Genomic DNA, 12,432 nt, shown 5'->3' on the forward strand with positions numbered 1-12,432 from the left:
AAAGAACCGTGAGAGTGGCGGGTCTCCCGATCAAAGGAATGTTGGCAGAGGAGGAAGACCAAGAGAGATCCAAGAGTAAACCCAGAGTTTGAAGAGAACTGGGGAGCTAGAGAAAGGGCCATGAGAGGGAAAGAGAGGCAGGGAGGACCAGGAAAGCATAGTGACCTGGGGACTAAGGTCACAAAGACGGGAGAGGGTGAGGAGACGGTGGCTAGCAAGGTCAAAAGGCCACTGAGATCCAGAGAATGAAGCCACAGAAATGATGCTGGCTTGGGTGAGGAAGCTGGTGACGCTGCCAAGGGCAGTTTGAGTTGTGAGCACAAAAACCAAATAATAATAATAATGATGGCATTTGTTAAGTGCTTACTCTGTGCAAAGCACTGTTCTTAAGCACTGGGGGGAAACAAGGTGATCAGATTGTCCCCCGGGGGGCTCACAGTCTTAATCCCCATTTTATAGATGAGGTAACTGAGGCTGTGAAGTGACTTGCCCAAGGTCACACAGAAGATATGTGGCAGAGTGGGATTCAAACCCATGACCTCTGACTCCAAAGCCCGTGCTCTTTCCACTGAGCTACGCTGCTTCTCTAAGAGTAGAGCTGGAAGCATAAGCCCCTGGGTTTTTCCCTGTAGAGAGCACCAAACAATGTCAGGATCTACTGCTACCTCCTGTCAACAGGGAACCACCCTGAGTCCTGACAACATACCCCACCACCAACCCAGAGGATACAGGCCTTGCCGACTGGGAGCTCACATTTGAATGGAGCAGGCTTAAGGGAACATTAGGATAGTTGATCAGCCAAATTCCCCTCAAAAAGTGTTACACGGTACCACTGATTTTGTCTTTATAGATTACTGTGTTCCAATGGAGATGATTCTGCTGACAGACACTGATCCCTGCCAGTAAGATGGGGCAGAAAATCCAGGGGCTCGACCACAGAAGCTCCTCCAGGGTCACAACCGATATTTTCTGATCTGGGTTCCAGCTGCCCCTGGGATGATGGATCATGTGTTGAAGATGGGGTGACCTTTGGCCAGGTCCTCTCCCACGGGTAGGAGGCCGAGAGCGCAAGGAGACAGGCATGGGACGGTGAGCACGGCTTGTCGGCTTTGCCCGGCTCCACCTCTGCCAGGGCTGCCCCACTGGTGCAGCAATGAGTCTGTCCCCGAGATTGGGCGGAGAATGAGTGGTTCGCCAACACCGGGAGGACCCAACCCAGCCCATTAACTCCCAAACTCCGGTGTCGGCACAGCCTGAGACCTGCTGCCTGTCCATCCATCTACCTGTGCAGAGCGCTCTGCAGCCCAGACGTTCCTCTGCGGTCATCTGGGCTGGTGTCCACGAGGGCCCCTGGGGTGGGTGCCGTGATGCCGGGCTTCTGCTGCTGCAGACCTTTGGCCTTTTCATTCACTCATTCATTCAATCGTCCTTACTGAGCGCTTACTGTGTGCAAAGCACCGTACTAAGTGCTTGGAAGAGTACAACAACAAACTGACACATTCCGTGAGGTCGATGAAGACCAGGTTGGTCCCAGCTCTGCTCTCTGCCCTCCCTCCACAGCTGGCCGGCGGCCAAGATCCCATCAGCACAACCACGTCCGGATCCAAAGCTGCACTGGGCCCCAGCAAGGATTTTTTCCTCCAGCTGGTCAACTTGAGGCTTCAACACTATTTCTGCCTCCTCTGGTGCTTTCCATCTCACATACTAGGCTGTGTCAGTTCGGAAAGAGGAAGGCTGAGAAAGGAGGAGGCCACAACTCAAGCTGTGTGGAACTACTGGTCACCAAATCCCGCCGAACCAGGACTAATGGGCCCCCTCAGAGGATTGAAGCTGACTGCTTTGAACCCGGGAACTTTCCAGGGGCCTGGACACCCACTCCCTAAAGGGCTGGTAGAGAGTTGAGCAGTCAGATGGCATTGAGCTAACCTCAGGGATGGAGGCCAAGGAGGGGCACCCTCACACGATCCCCCTCAGCACCCTGTTGCTCAGTTGATGACAGAGCGCTGGACAGGGTGGACCAACGGCCTCTCTCTTCAAGAACAGGGACTAGGCAGGGAGTGGCGGATTGATCACATTCCATCTACCTGGTCAATGTTCCTATTTGAGAAGAGTTCTGACCTCTACCAGAAACTCACCAACCAGGGGTACCAGAACAGTTTGGTTACTGATCTGGAGGGCAAATAAAACCAAACCATTTCCAGAGAGGTCAGCGATGATGTTTCAGAGTCAGGGACGAGTGTTGGGAGAGGCCTGAGGGATCCTCTGGTTCCTTCTGTCAACTCTCTCGACCGGCATCAAGCCTCAATCGCTTCCGCTTGAGAAAAAAGGAGCAGATTGAGGGCAGATGTGACCCACCCAGAACACCCCATGGGGGTAGTAGCCCAGCCCAACCCAGCCCAGCTAATGTCTATCGCATAGTGTATTTTAATCTTGTCAGGACGCTCTTCCAAGGAGGAGCCCTCAGCCCGGGTGGAACTGGAGCGTTTCTCCCCACGGTGAGCTTTCTCCTATTTCCGAAGTGTTGGGAAGTCCCTGAAGATGCTCTGACGTGCCCGCATCGACACACTTTTTCTCCTGTGCCGAGTCCCCGGTGATGTATTGCGCACTCCCTGGAGGGCTTTCCCTCATTAGCTACACGATGGGTTACACTGGTAAGCTGTGGCCCCAGCATGAGTTCTCTGATGTTTAATAAGGACCGAATGGCGACCAAAGGCTTTTCCACATTGATCGCAATTGTAGGGTTTCTCTCCAGTGTGAGTTCTCTGGTGTTCGATCCGGGCTGAATGTCCCCTGAAAGCTTTGCCGCATTCGTTACACGGGAAAGGTTTCTCTCCGGTGTGAATCCGCTGATGCTTGATCAGGTCTGACTGCTGGCTGAAGGCTTTCCCACATTCGTTGCATTTGTAGGGCTTCTCTCCAGTGTGGGTTCTCTGATGCTCGGTAAGGGCCGACTGTTGACTAAAGGCTTTCTCACAATCGAGGCATTTGTAGGGTTTCTCTCCCGTGTGAATTCTCTGATGCTTTACAAGGGCTGAGTGTTGACTGAAGGCTTTCTCGCATTCACTGCATTGGAACGGTTTCTCTCCCGTGTGGATCCTCTGATGTTCGATCAGGGCTGACTGCTGACTGAAGGCTTTCTCGCATCCATTGCATCTGTAGGGTTTCTCCCCCGTGTGGATCCTCTGATGTTTAATAAGGGCCGACTGTTGACTGAAAGCTTTCTCGCACTCGTTGCACTTGTAGGGTTTCTCCCCTGTGTGGATTCTCTGATGTTTAATGTGGTCCCCGAGGCGGCTGAAGGCTTTTCCGCATTCGTTACATTTGTAGGGTTTCTCCCCGGAATGAATCCTCTGATGATTGATGAGCGTGGAGTGGTGCCTAAAGGCCTTCTCACATTCACTGCATTTGTAGGGCTTCTCCCCGGTGTGGATTTTCTGATGGTTGATCAGGGTCGAGTGGTGCCTGAAACACTTTCCACATTCGCTGCATTTGTAGGGTTTCTCTCCGGTGTGAATTTTCTGATGATTGCTTAGGGTTGAGTGGTGACTAAAGCTCTTTCCGCATTCATTGCATCCGTAGGGCTTCTCTCCAGGCGGAACCGTCCGACGACGAACGACCCCGGGCGAGTGACGGTACTCTTTCCCGGAGTCGCCGCACTCGCTCGGTTGCTCTTCAGTATGGACTCTCTGATGTACCGCGAAGTTTGAGTGGTTACTGAAAGCCTGGCCACACTCATGGCACTGGTAGGGCTTGACTCCAGTGTGAATTCTTTGATGCTTAGAGAGGGCTGAGGGTCGACTAAAGGCTTTCCCACACTCGCCGCACTTGTAAGGCCTCTCTCCGGTGTGGATCCTCTGGTGTTCCATGCGGGCCGAGTGCCCGCTGAAGGCTTTCCCGCATTCGTTGCATTTGTAGGGTTTCTCCCCGGTGTGGATCCTCTGATGTTTAATGTGGTCTCCGTGGCGGCTGAAGGCTTTCCCACATTCGTTACATTTGTAGGGTTTCTCCCCGGTGTGGATTCTCTGGTGTTTCACGAGTGCCGAGTGCTGACTGAAGGCCCTTTCACATTCCTTACATTTATAGGGCTTCTCTCCGGTGTGAATTCTCTCGTGCTTAATATAGTCTCCGTGACGAGTGAAGGATTTTCCGCATTCGTTGCATTTATAGGGCTTCTCTCCAGAATGAATGATCTGATGCTCGATAAGATTTGAAGGTTGAATGAAGGCTTTCCCACACTCGCTGCATTTATAGGGTTTTTCTCCAGTGTGGATTCTCTGGTGAACGATGAGAGTCGCGTGGTGCCTGAAGGCCTTGCCACATTCGTGACATTTGTAAGGTTTCTCCCCGGTGTGGATTCTCTGGTGAGTGCTCAGATTCGATGGCTGACTGAAGGCTTTTCCACACTCACTGCATTTGTAGGGTTTTTCTCCAGTGTGGATTCTTTGGTGGTCGACGAGGAACGAGCGACACTTGAAGGCTTTCCCACATTCGCTGCATTGGTACGGTTTCTCGCCGGTGTGAATTCTCTCCTGTCCAGACAGAACTGAGTGCTGACCAAAGTGACTTGACTCCTTAGCCTTTGTTCCAATTTTAGGATCTGGAAAAACAGAAAACACCCACGTCACCTCGATCTTGGTTCACACCGTATCATCATCAATCAATGATGTTTACTGAGCACTTACTGTGTGCAGAGCACTGTACTAAGCACTTGGGAGAGAACAGTACAGTAGTTGGTAGTCCCTTTCCCTGCCCACGACAAGCTTACCGTCTAGAAGGGGAGATGGAGGTTAACAGAATTTATAATATATAATTTATAGATTTGTACACTAAGTGCTGTGGGGTTGGGGGTGGGGCAGGTACCAAACGATCAAAGATCACAGATCTAAGTGCAGACAAGACGCAGAAGGGAGAGGGAGCTGGGGAAAGAGGGCTTAATCAGGCAAGGTGGACCAAAGCAGGAGTTTAGGCTGGAACAAAAAGATGCCCTTCCTGGAGGCTCCTCCTTTCTTACGGCTGTTTGCTTGTCTCCCAAGAGGAAGAGTGGGGAGTCCACGGAGGGTGGTACAGGGGGCAGAAAAAATCCTTCCACCGTGACACTTTCCTTCCCAGAGTCCTCCCAGCTGTGGACCAGGTAGAGATGGGGAACAATTCTGACAGAGAAAAGAAAAGCAGAAGCTCCCAGCTTCCTTGAAGCGGTATTTGTTAAACTCTGTGCAGAGCACTCTATTAAGGACTTGGGAGAGTACAATATGACAGATACATTCCCTGCCCACAATGAGCTTATAGTCTAGGAAAGGAGCTGCCCAGATCCCTCACATCTAATCTCACGCGGTGCCCCAAACCTGGGGTTCTGGTAGGGGAAACCCAGTTTCCCCTTCCCCTGAGCCCAGCCCCTCTCCAACCCAGGGTAGATCAAAGATAATCAGGCTGGACATAGTCCTGGTCCACATGGGGCTCACGGTAGAAGTAGGATTCAAACTTCATTTTACAGACGAGCAAACTGAGGCACAGAGAAGTGACTTGCCCAGCATCACACAGCGGACCGGTGACAGCGCTGGGATTAGAACCCAGATCCTCACTCCCAGGCCAGAGCTCTTTCCACTAGGCCACACTGCTTCTCTACCCTCAGTCTACCCTCGTTCTTTTCCTCATTTAATTCCCTTGAGATGGAGGGACAGACCCGAGCCTGGGTTGGAGAGGGGCTGGGTTCAGGGGAAGGGGAAACTGGGTTTCCCCTACCAGAACTCCAGGTTTGGGGCACCGCGTGAGATTAGATGTGAGGGATCTGGGCAGCTCCTTCCCTAGACTATAAGCTCATTGTGGGCAGGGAATGTATCTGTCATGTACTCTCCCAAGTCCTTAATAGAGTGCTCTGCACAGAGTAAAGTGCTCCATAAATACAATGGACTGACTGACTCAGGGACAGCCCCAGGCTGAGCTGCCACTTTAGGGCACACAACGGGGGAAAGAAGGCAGGAGCTGCCAATCGCTGCCAGCCAGGGAGGATAACCAAAACCCATCTCATCGACATGACCAGAGGGATTGGCCAGTTCTCCAGCAGCAGGTGAGGGAAGGGACTAAATGAAGGAGTTTTCGGTCAGGCTCTGGTCACCTCAGCCTGGGCCTGACCCAAGGAAGCCACCAATGAGCATGTCTGGGGCTCGACCACAGGCAGCCTTTTCTCTCTGTCCTTCAGTCCACCGAGAAAGTATTTTAAGGATATACATAAAGACAAAGCCTCCGGCAACACGGTACCTGTATGGGCTTATGCCCTACAGACAAGCAACTGTTTTGGAGCAGAAGCTTTGAAAGGATTGTCAGATAAGGAGGTAAAAGTAAAAACAGCACCTGTTGTTTAAAGTGCAAACAAAACTGCATAACAAAGGAGTGTACGTGTGTGTTTGGGGCGGGGGCACACTCAACAAGGTGGGGACTGTAGGTCCCGCCTCAGCTTTCCACGCACATTAGGATGAATTTCACGTCACTGGTGTCATCTTGGACGTCCAAAGACAACTAGATGTCATCAGCCATTGATTGGCTTGATTTTATTTTTCCACTTTCAAACTTCCTGTGCCTCACGTTGACAGGAAATTGTAATCAACTCAGAGGAGGTTTGTCGAAAGAAGGAAATATACCAACTGATGGGAGGGGATGCGGGGGAATGACGTGTCAAGCCAGGCCCCGCCATGTGCAGACGGTCCTGGAGACCAGCGGGCCAGACTCTCCCTGCGAGGGTCCCAGGTGACCCTGATGGAGAGAGATCCCTGAAAGACCCCGTGGACCCAGTGTGCCTTCTTTCCTCCGGCATCCAGAGGAGACCAGCTGGAGCCCTTCTGTCCATCCACAGCTCAGGGTAGATGGAGGCTAGAGGGAGGGTCCTTGAGTCTTTTTTTTTCCTTATAGTATTTGTTAAGTGCTTATTATGCACCAGGCACTACTAAATGTTGGGTTAGCTAGAAGTTAATCAGGTTGGACATGGTCCATGTTCCACATGGGACAGTTTTAACCCCCATTTTCCAGATGAGGTAACTGAGGCACAGAGAAGTGACTTGCCCAGGGTCACACGGCAGAACAGTGGCAGAGCTGGGATTAGAACCCAGGTCCTTCTGATTCTCACCGTACCTCGTTCTCGCCTGTCCCGCCATCGACCCCCGGCCCACGTCATCCCCCGGGCCTGGAATGCCCTCCCTCTGCCCACCCGCCAAGCTAGCTCTCTTCCTCCCTTCAAGGCCCTGCTGAGAGCTCACCTCCTCCAGGAGGCCTTCCCACACTGAGCCCCTTCCTTCCTCTCCCCCTCGTACCCCTCTCCATCCCCCCCTTCTTACCTCCTTCCCTTCCCCACAGCACCTGTATATATGTATATATGTTTGTACATATTTATTACTCTATTTATTTATTTATTTATTTTACTTGTACATATCTATTCTATTTATTTTATTTTGTTAGTATGTTTGGTTTTGTTCTCTGTCTTCCCCTTTTGGACTGTGAGCCTACTGTTGGGTAGGGACTGTCTCTATATGTTGCCAATTTGTACTTCCCAATACTCAATAAATATGATTGATGATGATGATGATTCCCAGGCCCGTGCTCTTTCCACTACACTCCGCTGCTTCTGGTTTTACCCAGAGCACGGCAACAAGGGCCGGGACCCTGACTTCCCCTACCCCATCCTACAGGACTGGTGACTGCGGATACCTGGACATGTCACTACCCATATCCTCATATGGAGAAGCAGTGTGGCTCAGTGGAAAAGAGCCCGGGCTTTGGAGTCAGAGGTCATGGGTTCAAATCCCGGCTCCGCCACCTGTCAGCTGTGTGACTTTGGGCAAGTCACTTCACTTCTCTGGGCCTCAGTTCCCTCATCTGGAAAATGGGGATGAAGACTGTGAGCCCCACGTGGGACAATCTCATGACCTTGTATCCTCCCAGTGCTTAGAACAGTGCTTGGCACATAGTAAGCGCTTAATAAATGCCAGCATTATTATATCCTCCCGCTCCCTAGCTTAATCAGTGGGAGTTTTTGAGCATGTACTGGGGGCAGAAGAGGGCACTAAGTGCTTGGGAGACTACAATATAAGAAATAGAAACGATCCCTTCCCTCAAAGATCCCTCAGGGGAGGGATGAGAAGGGCCCCTGGGAACCGTCCTACAGAGATGGCACCCGGCATCTGGCAGGCCTGAGACAGCTTGGGGAACCAACCACCTCCTCTCCTTTTTTATGGTACTTGTTAAGCGCTTACGATGTGCCAGGAGCAGTCCCTGTCCCATATGAGGCACAGTCTTAATCCCCATTTTACAGTTGAGGAAACTGAGGCACGGAGAAATGAAGTGACTTGCCCAGCGTCACCCAGCAGGCAAGCGTCGGAGCTGGGATTAGAACCCAGGTCCTCTAACTCCCAGGTCTGTGTTCTTTCCACTAGACCACACTGCTTCTCAGTCTTCCTCCCAGTCCCTAAATACCACGGAAACAACGATGGCCGGAGGTTTTTGTTTGGATAATGGGGTCTTGAGAGGGCGATGGGAATGTCTGGTGCACATCAAGACGCAGCATGGCCTACTGGATGAAGCCCAGGCCTGAGAGTCAGTAGGACCTGGGTTCTGATCCCGGATCCACCACTTGTCTGCTGTGTGACCTTGGGCAAATCACTTCGCTTCTCTGGGCCTCAGTTACGTCATCTGTAAAATGGGGATTAAGACTGTGAGAGCCATGCGGGACAAGAACTCTGTGTCCAACCCATTTAGCTTGAATCTACCCCAGTGCTTAGTACAGTGCCTGGCAGGTAATCAGCACTTAACAAACCCCACAGTTACTCATTATTATTCTCAAGGGGGAAACCACTGGAGCCCATCTTGGGATTGGGCCCAGACCAGTACCGGAACTGACCCCGGCCTCCACTCGGCTTGCTCCACAGGAGGTAGACCCCAGCTGCAGGAACTTCCACTCCAAGGCTAACCTATCCATGGCAGGGTTCTTTCCCAAGATCGCTGAAAACGGTGCCCGGCCCCAAGTAGGTGCTCAAGAGATACCACTGATTGAGGGATCAGAGCCTGAGTTCTGGAGGCCCTGTCGAGTTGGATTTCTGACACTTCTGGCTTTGGCGACTCTCTGTCTTGGTCCGGCTGAAGGGAAGCCCCGTGGCCCCGGGGAACTCAAGATGCAGACTGGATGGTAGACCGAGTTTTGGCCAGAAACAGAACCACGGAAGAGATCTGCAGAGCCCTGACATCCTGACGATGACTTGGAACCGAGGCCTCACCCACGGGGAGACTGGACTGGTGCTGGCAGGACAGATCATGTCCGTAAAACCAAGGGCTGCAGCCAACGGTGCTGTTGGGGACAGGATTTGATGCACACTCCACTCAGAGGCCTCCCACCCGCCCCGGCTCATGGCTGTTGGCCACAGGAACCGTAGAAATAGCGGGTGCCACAGCCGCCCTCCTCTTGATCTGTGCCACGGTGGCCACCTCTGATTCCCCTTAGCTCCTGCCGTGGTGAAACTGCACAGAGCCTTTTCTCCAGGCCCTGCCTGGTCAATTGTGAGCTGGGGAGCGGCAGGAAGGAGGGAAGGAGGCGGGCAGGGAGGGCACCGCGGGGCCTCTGGACAATCCTGGGCCATTGCATAGCAGCCAGTACTTCCAGCACCACCCCAGTCTGCATCCCTGGACAGGAAGAGCGGGAGGAAGAAAGCTACAACTGGCATACGTCAGAGAATGGACAAACGAATAAGTGGCGATGGACATATATGAGAGGAAGGAATACGTACGTATGCACGACGGGGAGCTGTGGGATGCCCTGGGATGCCCTCACCTAACCTGGCCCTCATCATTTCTGGGAGGAGCTGGGGTTTCGGGAGGGCTGTGGAGCTGGAGGGAGTTGGGATCTAGCAGCTTTAAAGGGGGAGGAAATTCCTGTCAGGAGGATGGGAACGATAAAAGTGTCAGAAGAAGAGGTAAGAGCGGGGCACGGAACGAAGGAAAGTTTGGAAGGAGTGAAGAGTTGGGAGGGGGAAGGATGGCAGGTGGGAAGAAGGGAGTGAGCTGGGGCAAAGCCTGGTGCTGGTGGTCTGGTGTTTTTTATTTAACTTTTATTTTGATGGTATTTCTTAAGTATTAAGAATGAAGTATTAATTACTTATTAAGAATTAAGTATTAAGTGCAGGCACTGTGCTAAGCGCTGGGGTGTATACAAGCTAATCAGGTTGGACCCAGTTCCTACCCCATATAAGGCTCACAATCTTAATCCCCATTTTACAGATGAGGTAGTTGAGGCCCAGAGAAGTGAAGTGACTTGCCCAAGGTCACGCAGCAGACAAGTGGCGGAACCGGGATCGGAACCCCAGTTCTCTTCCGTCTTCCGGGCCTGTGCTCTTTCCACTAGGCCTGGCTGCCGGTCCTCGCTCACCTGCGCAGGCATCACTTAGGGAATCCGAGTCCTCGGTTCGCGGCGGCAGATCCGGACCCCACGGCTCTGTCCCTTCCTCCAGCCGGGAGAGCACGTCGGGCTTGGGAAGCGGACACCCTGATGGGGGGGAAGAGATGGGACACGGTGGTCGGCGCCAGTCCTCGCTGATTCCCGGAGTTGAGCTCCGGCTCCAGGACTTGCCGGGGGGCAGAGGCAGGAGATGGCCTTGGGGTGCAGGGGAGGGGGCTCCAGGGAAAAGTCCCAGAGCAGGGGAGGGGGCTCGAGGGAAACACCACTGGATAGGTGAGTGGGACTGGGGGAAGAGCCCCAGGTGACGGGTGGGGCAGGGACGGGGCATCGGCATCTCTTCCTCCCTTCAGAGCCCTACTGAGAACTCACCTCCTCCAGGAGGCCTTCCCACACTGAGCCCCCTCCTTCCTCTCAATCAGTCAATTGTATTTATTGAGCACTTACTGTGTGCAGAGCACTGTACTAAGTGCTTGGGAAGTCCAAGTTGGCAACATATAGAGACAGTCCCTACCCAACAGTGGGCTCACAGTCTAAAAGGGGGAGATGGAGAACAAAACCAAACATACTAACACAATTAAATAAATAGAATAGATATGTACAAGTAAAATAGAGTAATAAATATGTACAAACATATATACGTGTGCTGTGGGGAAGGGAAGGAGGTAAGATGGGGGGGATGGAGAGGGGGACGAGGGGGAGAGGAAGGAAGGGGGTCAGTCTGGGAAGGCCTCCTGGAGGCCTTTCACTTACTCTCATCATCATCATCATCAATCGTATTTATTGAGCGCTTACTGTGTGCAGAGCACTGTACTAAGCGCTTGGGAAGTACAAATTGGCAACATATAGAGACGGTCCCTACCCACCAGTGGGCTCACAGTCTAAAGTCTCACAGTCCCCCTCCCCTCTGCCCTACCTCCTCCCCCTCCCCACAGCACGTGTATACATTCATACAGATTTATTACTTGCACACATTTACTATTCTATTTCGTTAATGATGTGCATATCGCTATAATTCTATTTGTTTTGACCCCTGTCTCCATGTTTCGTTTTGTTGTCTTAGTAAGCGCTTAGTACAGTGCTCTGCACATAGTAAGCGCTCAATAAATACGATTGATTGATTGACTGATTGATTGTCTGTCTCCGCCTTCTAGACGGCGCGCCCGCTGTTGGGTAGGGGCCGTCTCTCCAGGTTGCCGACTTGGACTTCCCAAGCGGTTCGTCCAGGGCCGTGCACATGGTGAGCGCTCAATAAACACGACTGAGAGAGTGAATCGGGGCGGGGCGGGGCCCCCTCCCCCCCGGGACCCCCTCCCTCCCCCCCCGGGGCCCCCTCCCCCCCCCCCCCCCGGGGCCGCGGCACTCACCGGGCGGGGCCAGGGGCCACTCGTTCTGTGGCATCCCGGAGCGAGCAGGCCGGAGACCCCCGTCGGAACCCCCCCGGACCCCGGCTCGGCCCCTGCCGTCTGTCTGCCTGTCCCCCCGCCGCCCGCTGTCTGTCCACCGCTGCCTGCTGTCTGCCTGTCTGTCCCCCCGCCGCCTGCTGTCTATCTGTCCCCCCGCCGCCTGCTGTCTATCTGTCTGTCCCCCCGCCGCCTGCTGTCTGTCTGCCTGTCCCCCGCCGCCTGCTATCTGTCTGCCTGTCCCCCCGCCGCCTGCTGTCTATCTGTCTGTCCCCCCGCCTCCTGCTGTCTATCATCTGCCTGTCCCCCCGCCTCCTGCTGTCTATCTGTCTGTCCCCCCGCCGCCTGCTGTCTGTCTGCCTGTCCCCCGCCGCCTGCTATCTGTCTGCCTGTCCCCCCGCCGCCTGCTGTCTATCTGTCTGTCCCCCCGCCTCCTGCTGTCTATCATCTGCCTGTCCCCCCGCCTCCTGCTGTCTATCTGTCTGTCCCCCCGCCGCCTGCTGTCTATCTGCCTGTCCCCCGCCGCCCGCTGTCTGTCTGTCCCGTCTGTCCCCCGCCGCCCGCTGTCTGTCTGTCTGTCCCCCGCCGCCCGCTATCTGT

General features: G+C 53.6%; 1 protein-coding gene across 1 annotated transcript; it reads right to left on the minus strand.

Annotated features, from left to right (window-relative positions):
• Positions 1–522: 522 nt before the first annotated feature.
• Positions 523–11,850, minus strand: LOC119941762 (zinc finger protein 271-like). The gene is made up of 3 exons (XM_038762245.1): positions 11,797–11,850; positions 10,403–10,519; positions 523–4,597 (listed from the first exon to the last, which is right to left on the minus strand). The coding sequence occupies exons 1-3, from the start codon at positions 11,828–11,830 to the stop codon at positions 2,628–2,630; spliced, it is 2,121 nt and encodes a 706-aa protein (XP_038618173.1). The 5' UTR covers positions 11,831–11,850; the 3' UTR covers positions 523–2,627.
• Positions 11,851–12,432: the final 582 nt, after the last annotated feature.

The sequence above is a fragment of the Tachyglossus aculeatus genome, chromosome 21, assembly GCF_015852505.1.
Source record: "Tachyglossus aculeatus isolate mTacAcu1 chromosome 21, mTacAcu1.pri, whole genome shotgun sequence".
Lineage (NCBI taxonomy): Eukaryota > Metazoa > Chordata > Mammalia > Monotremata > Tachyglossidae > Tachyglossus > Tachyglossus aculeatus.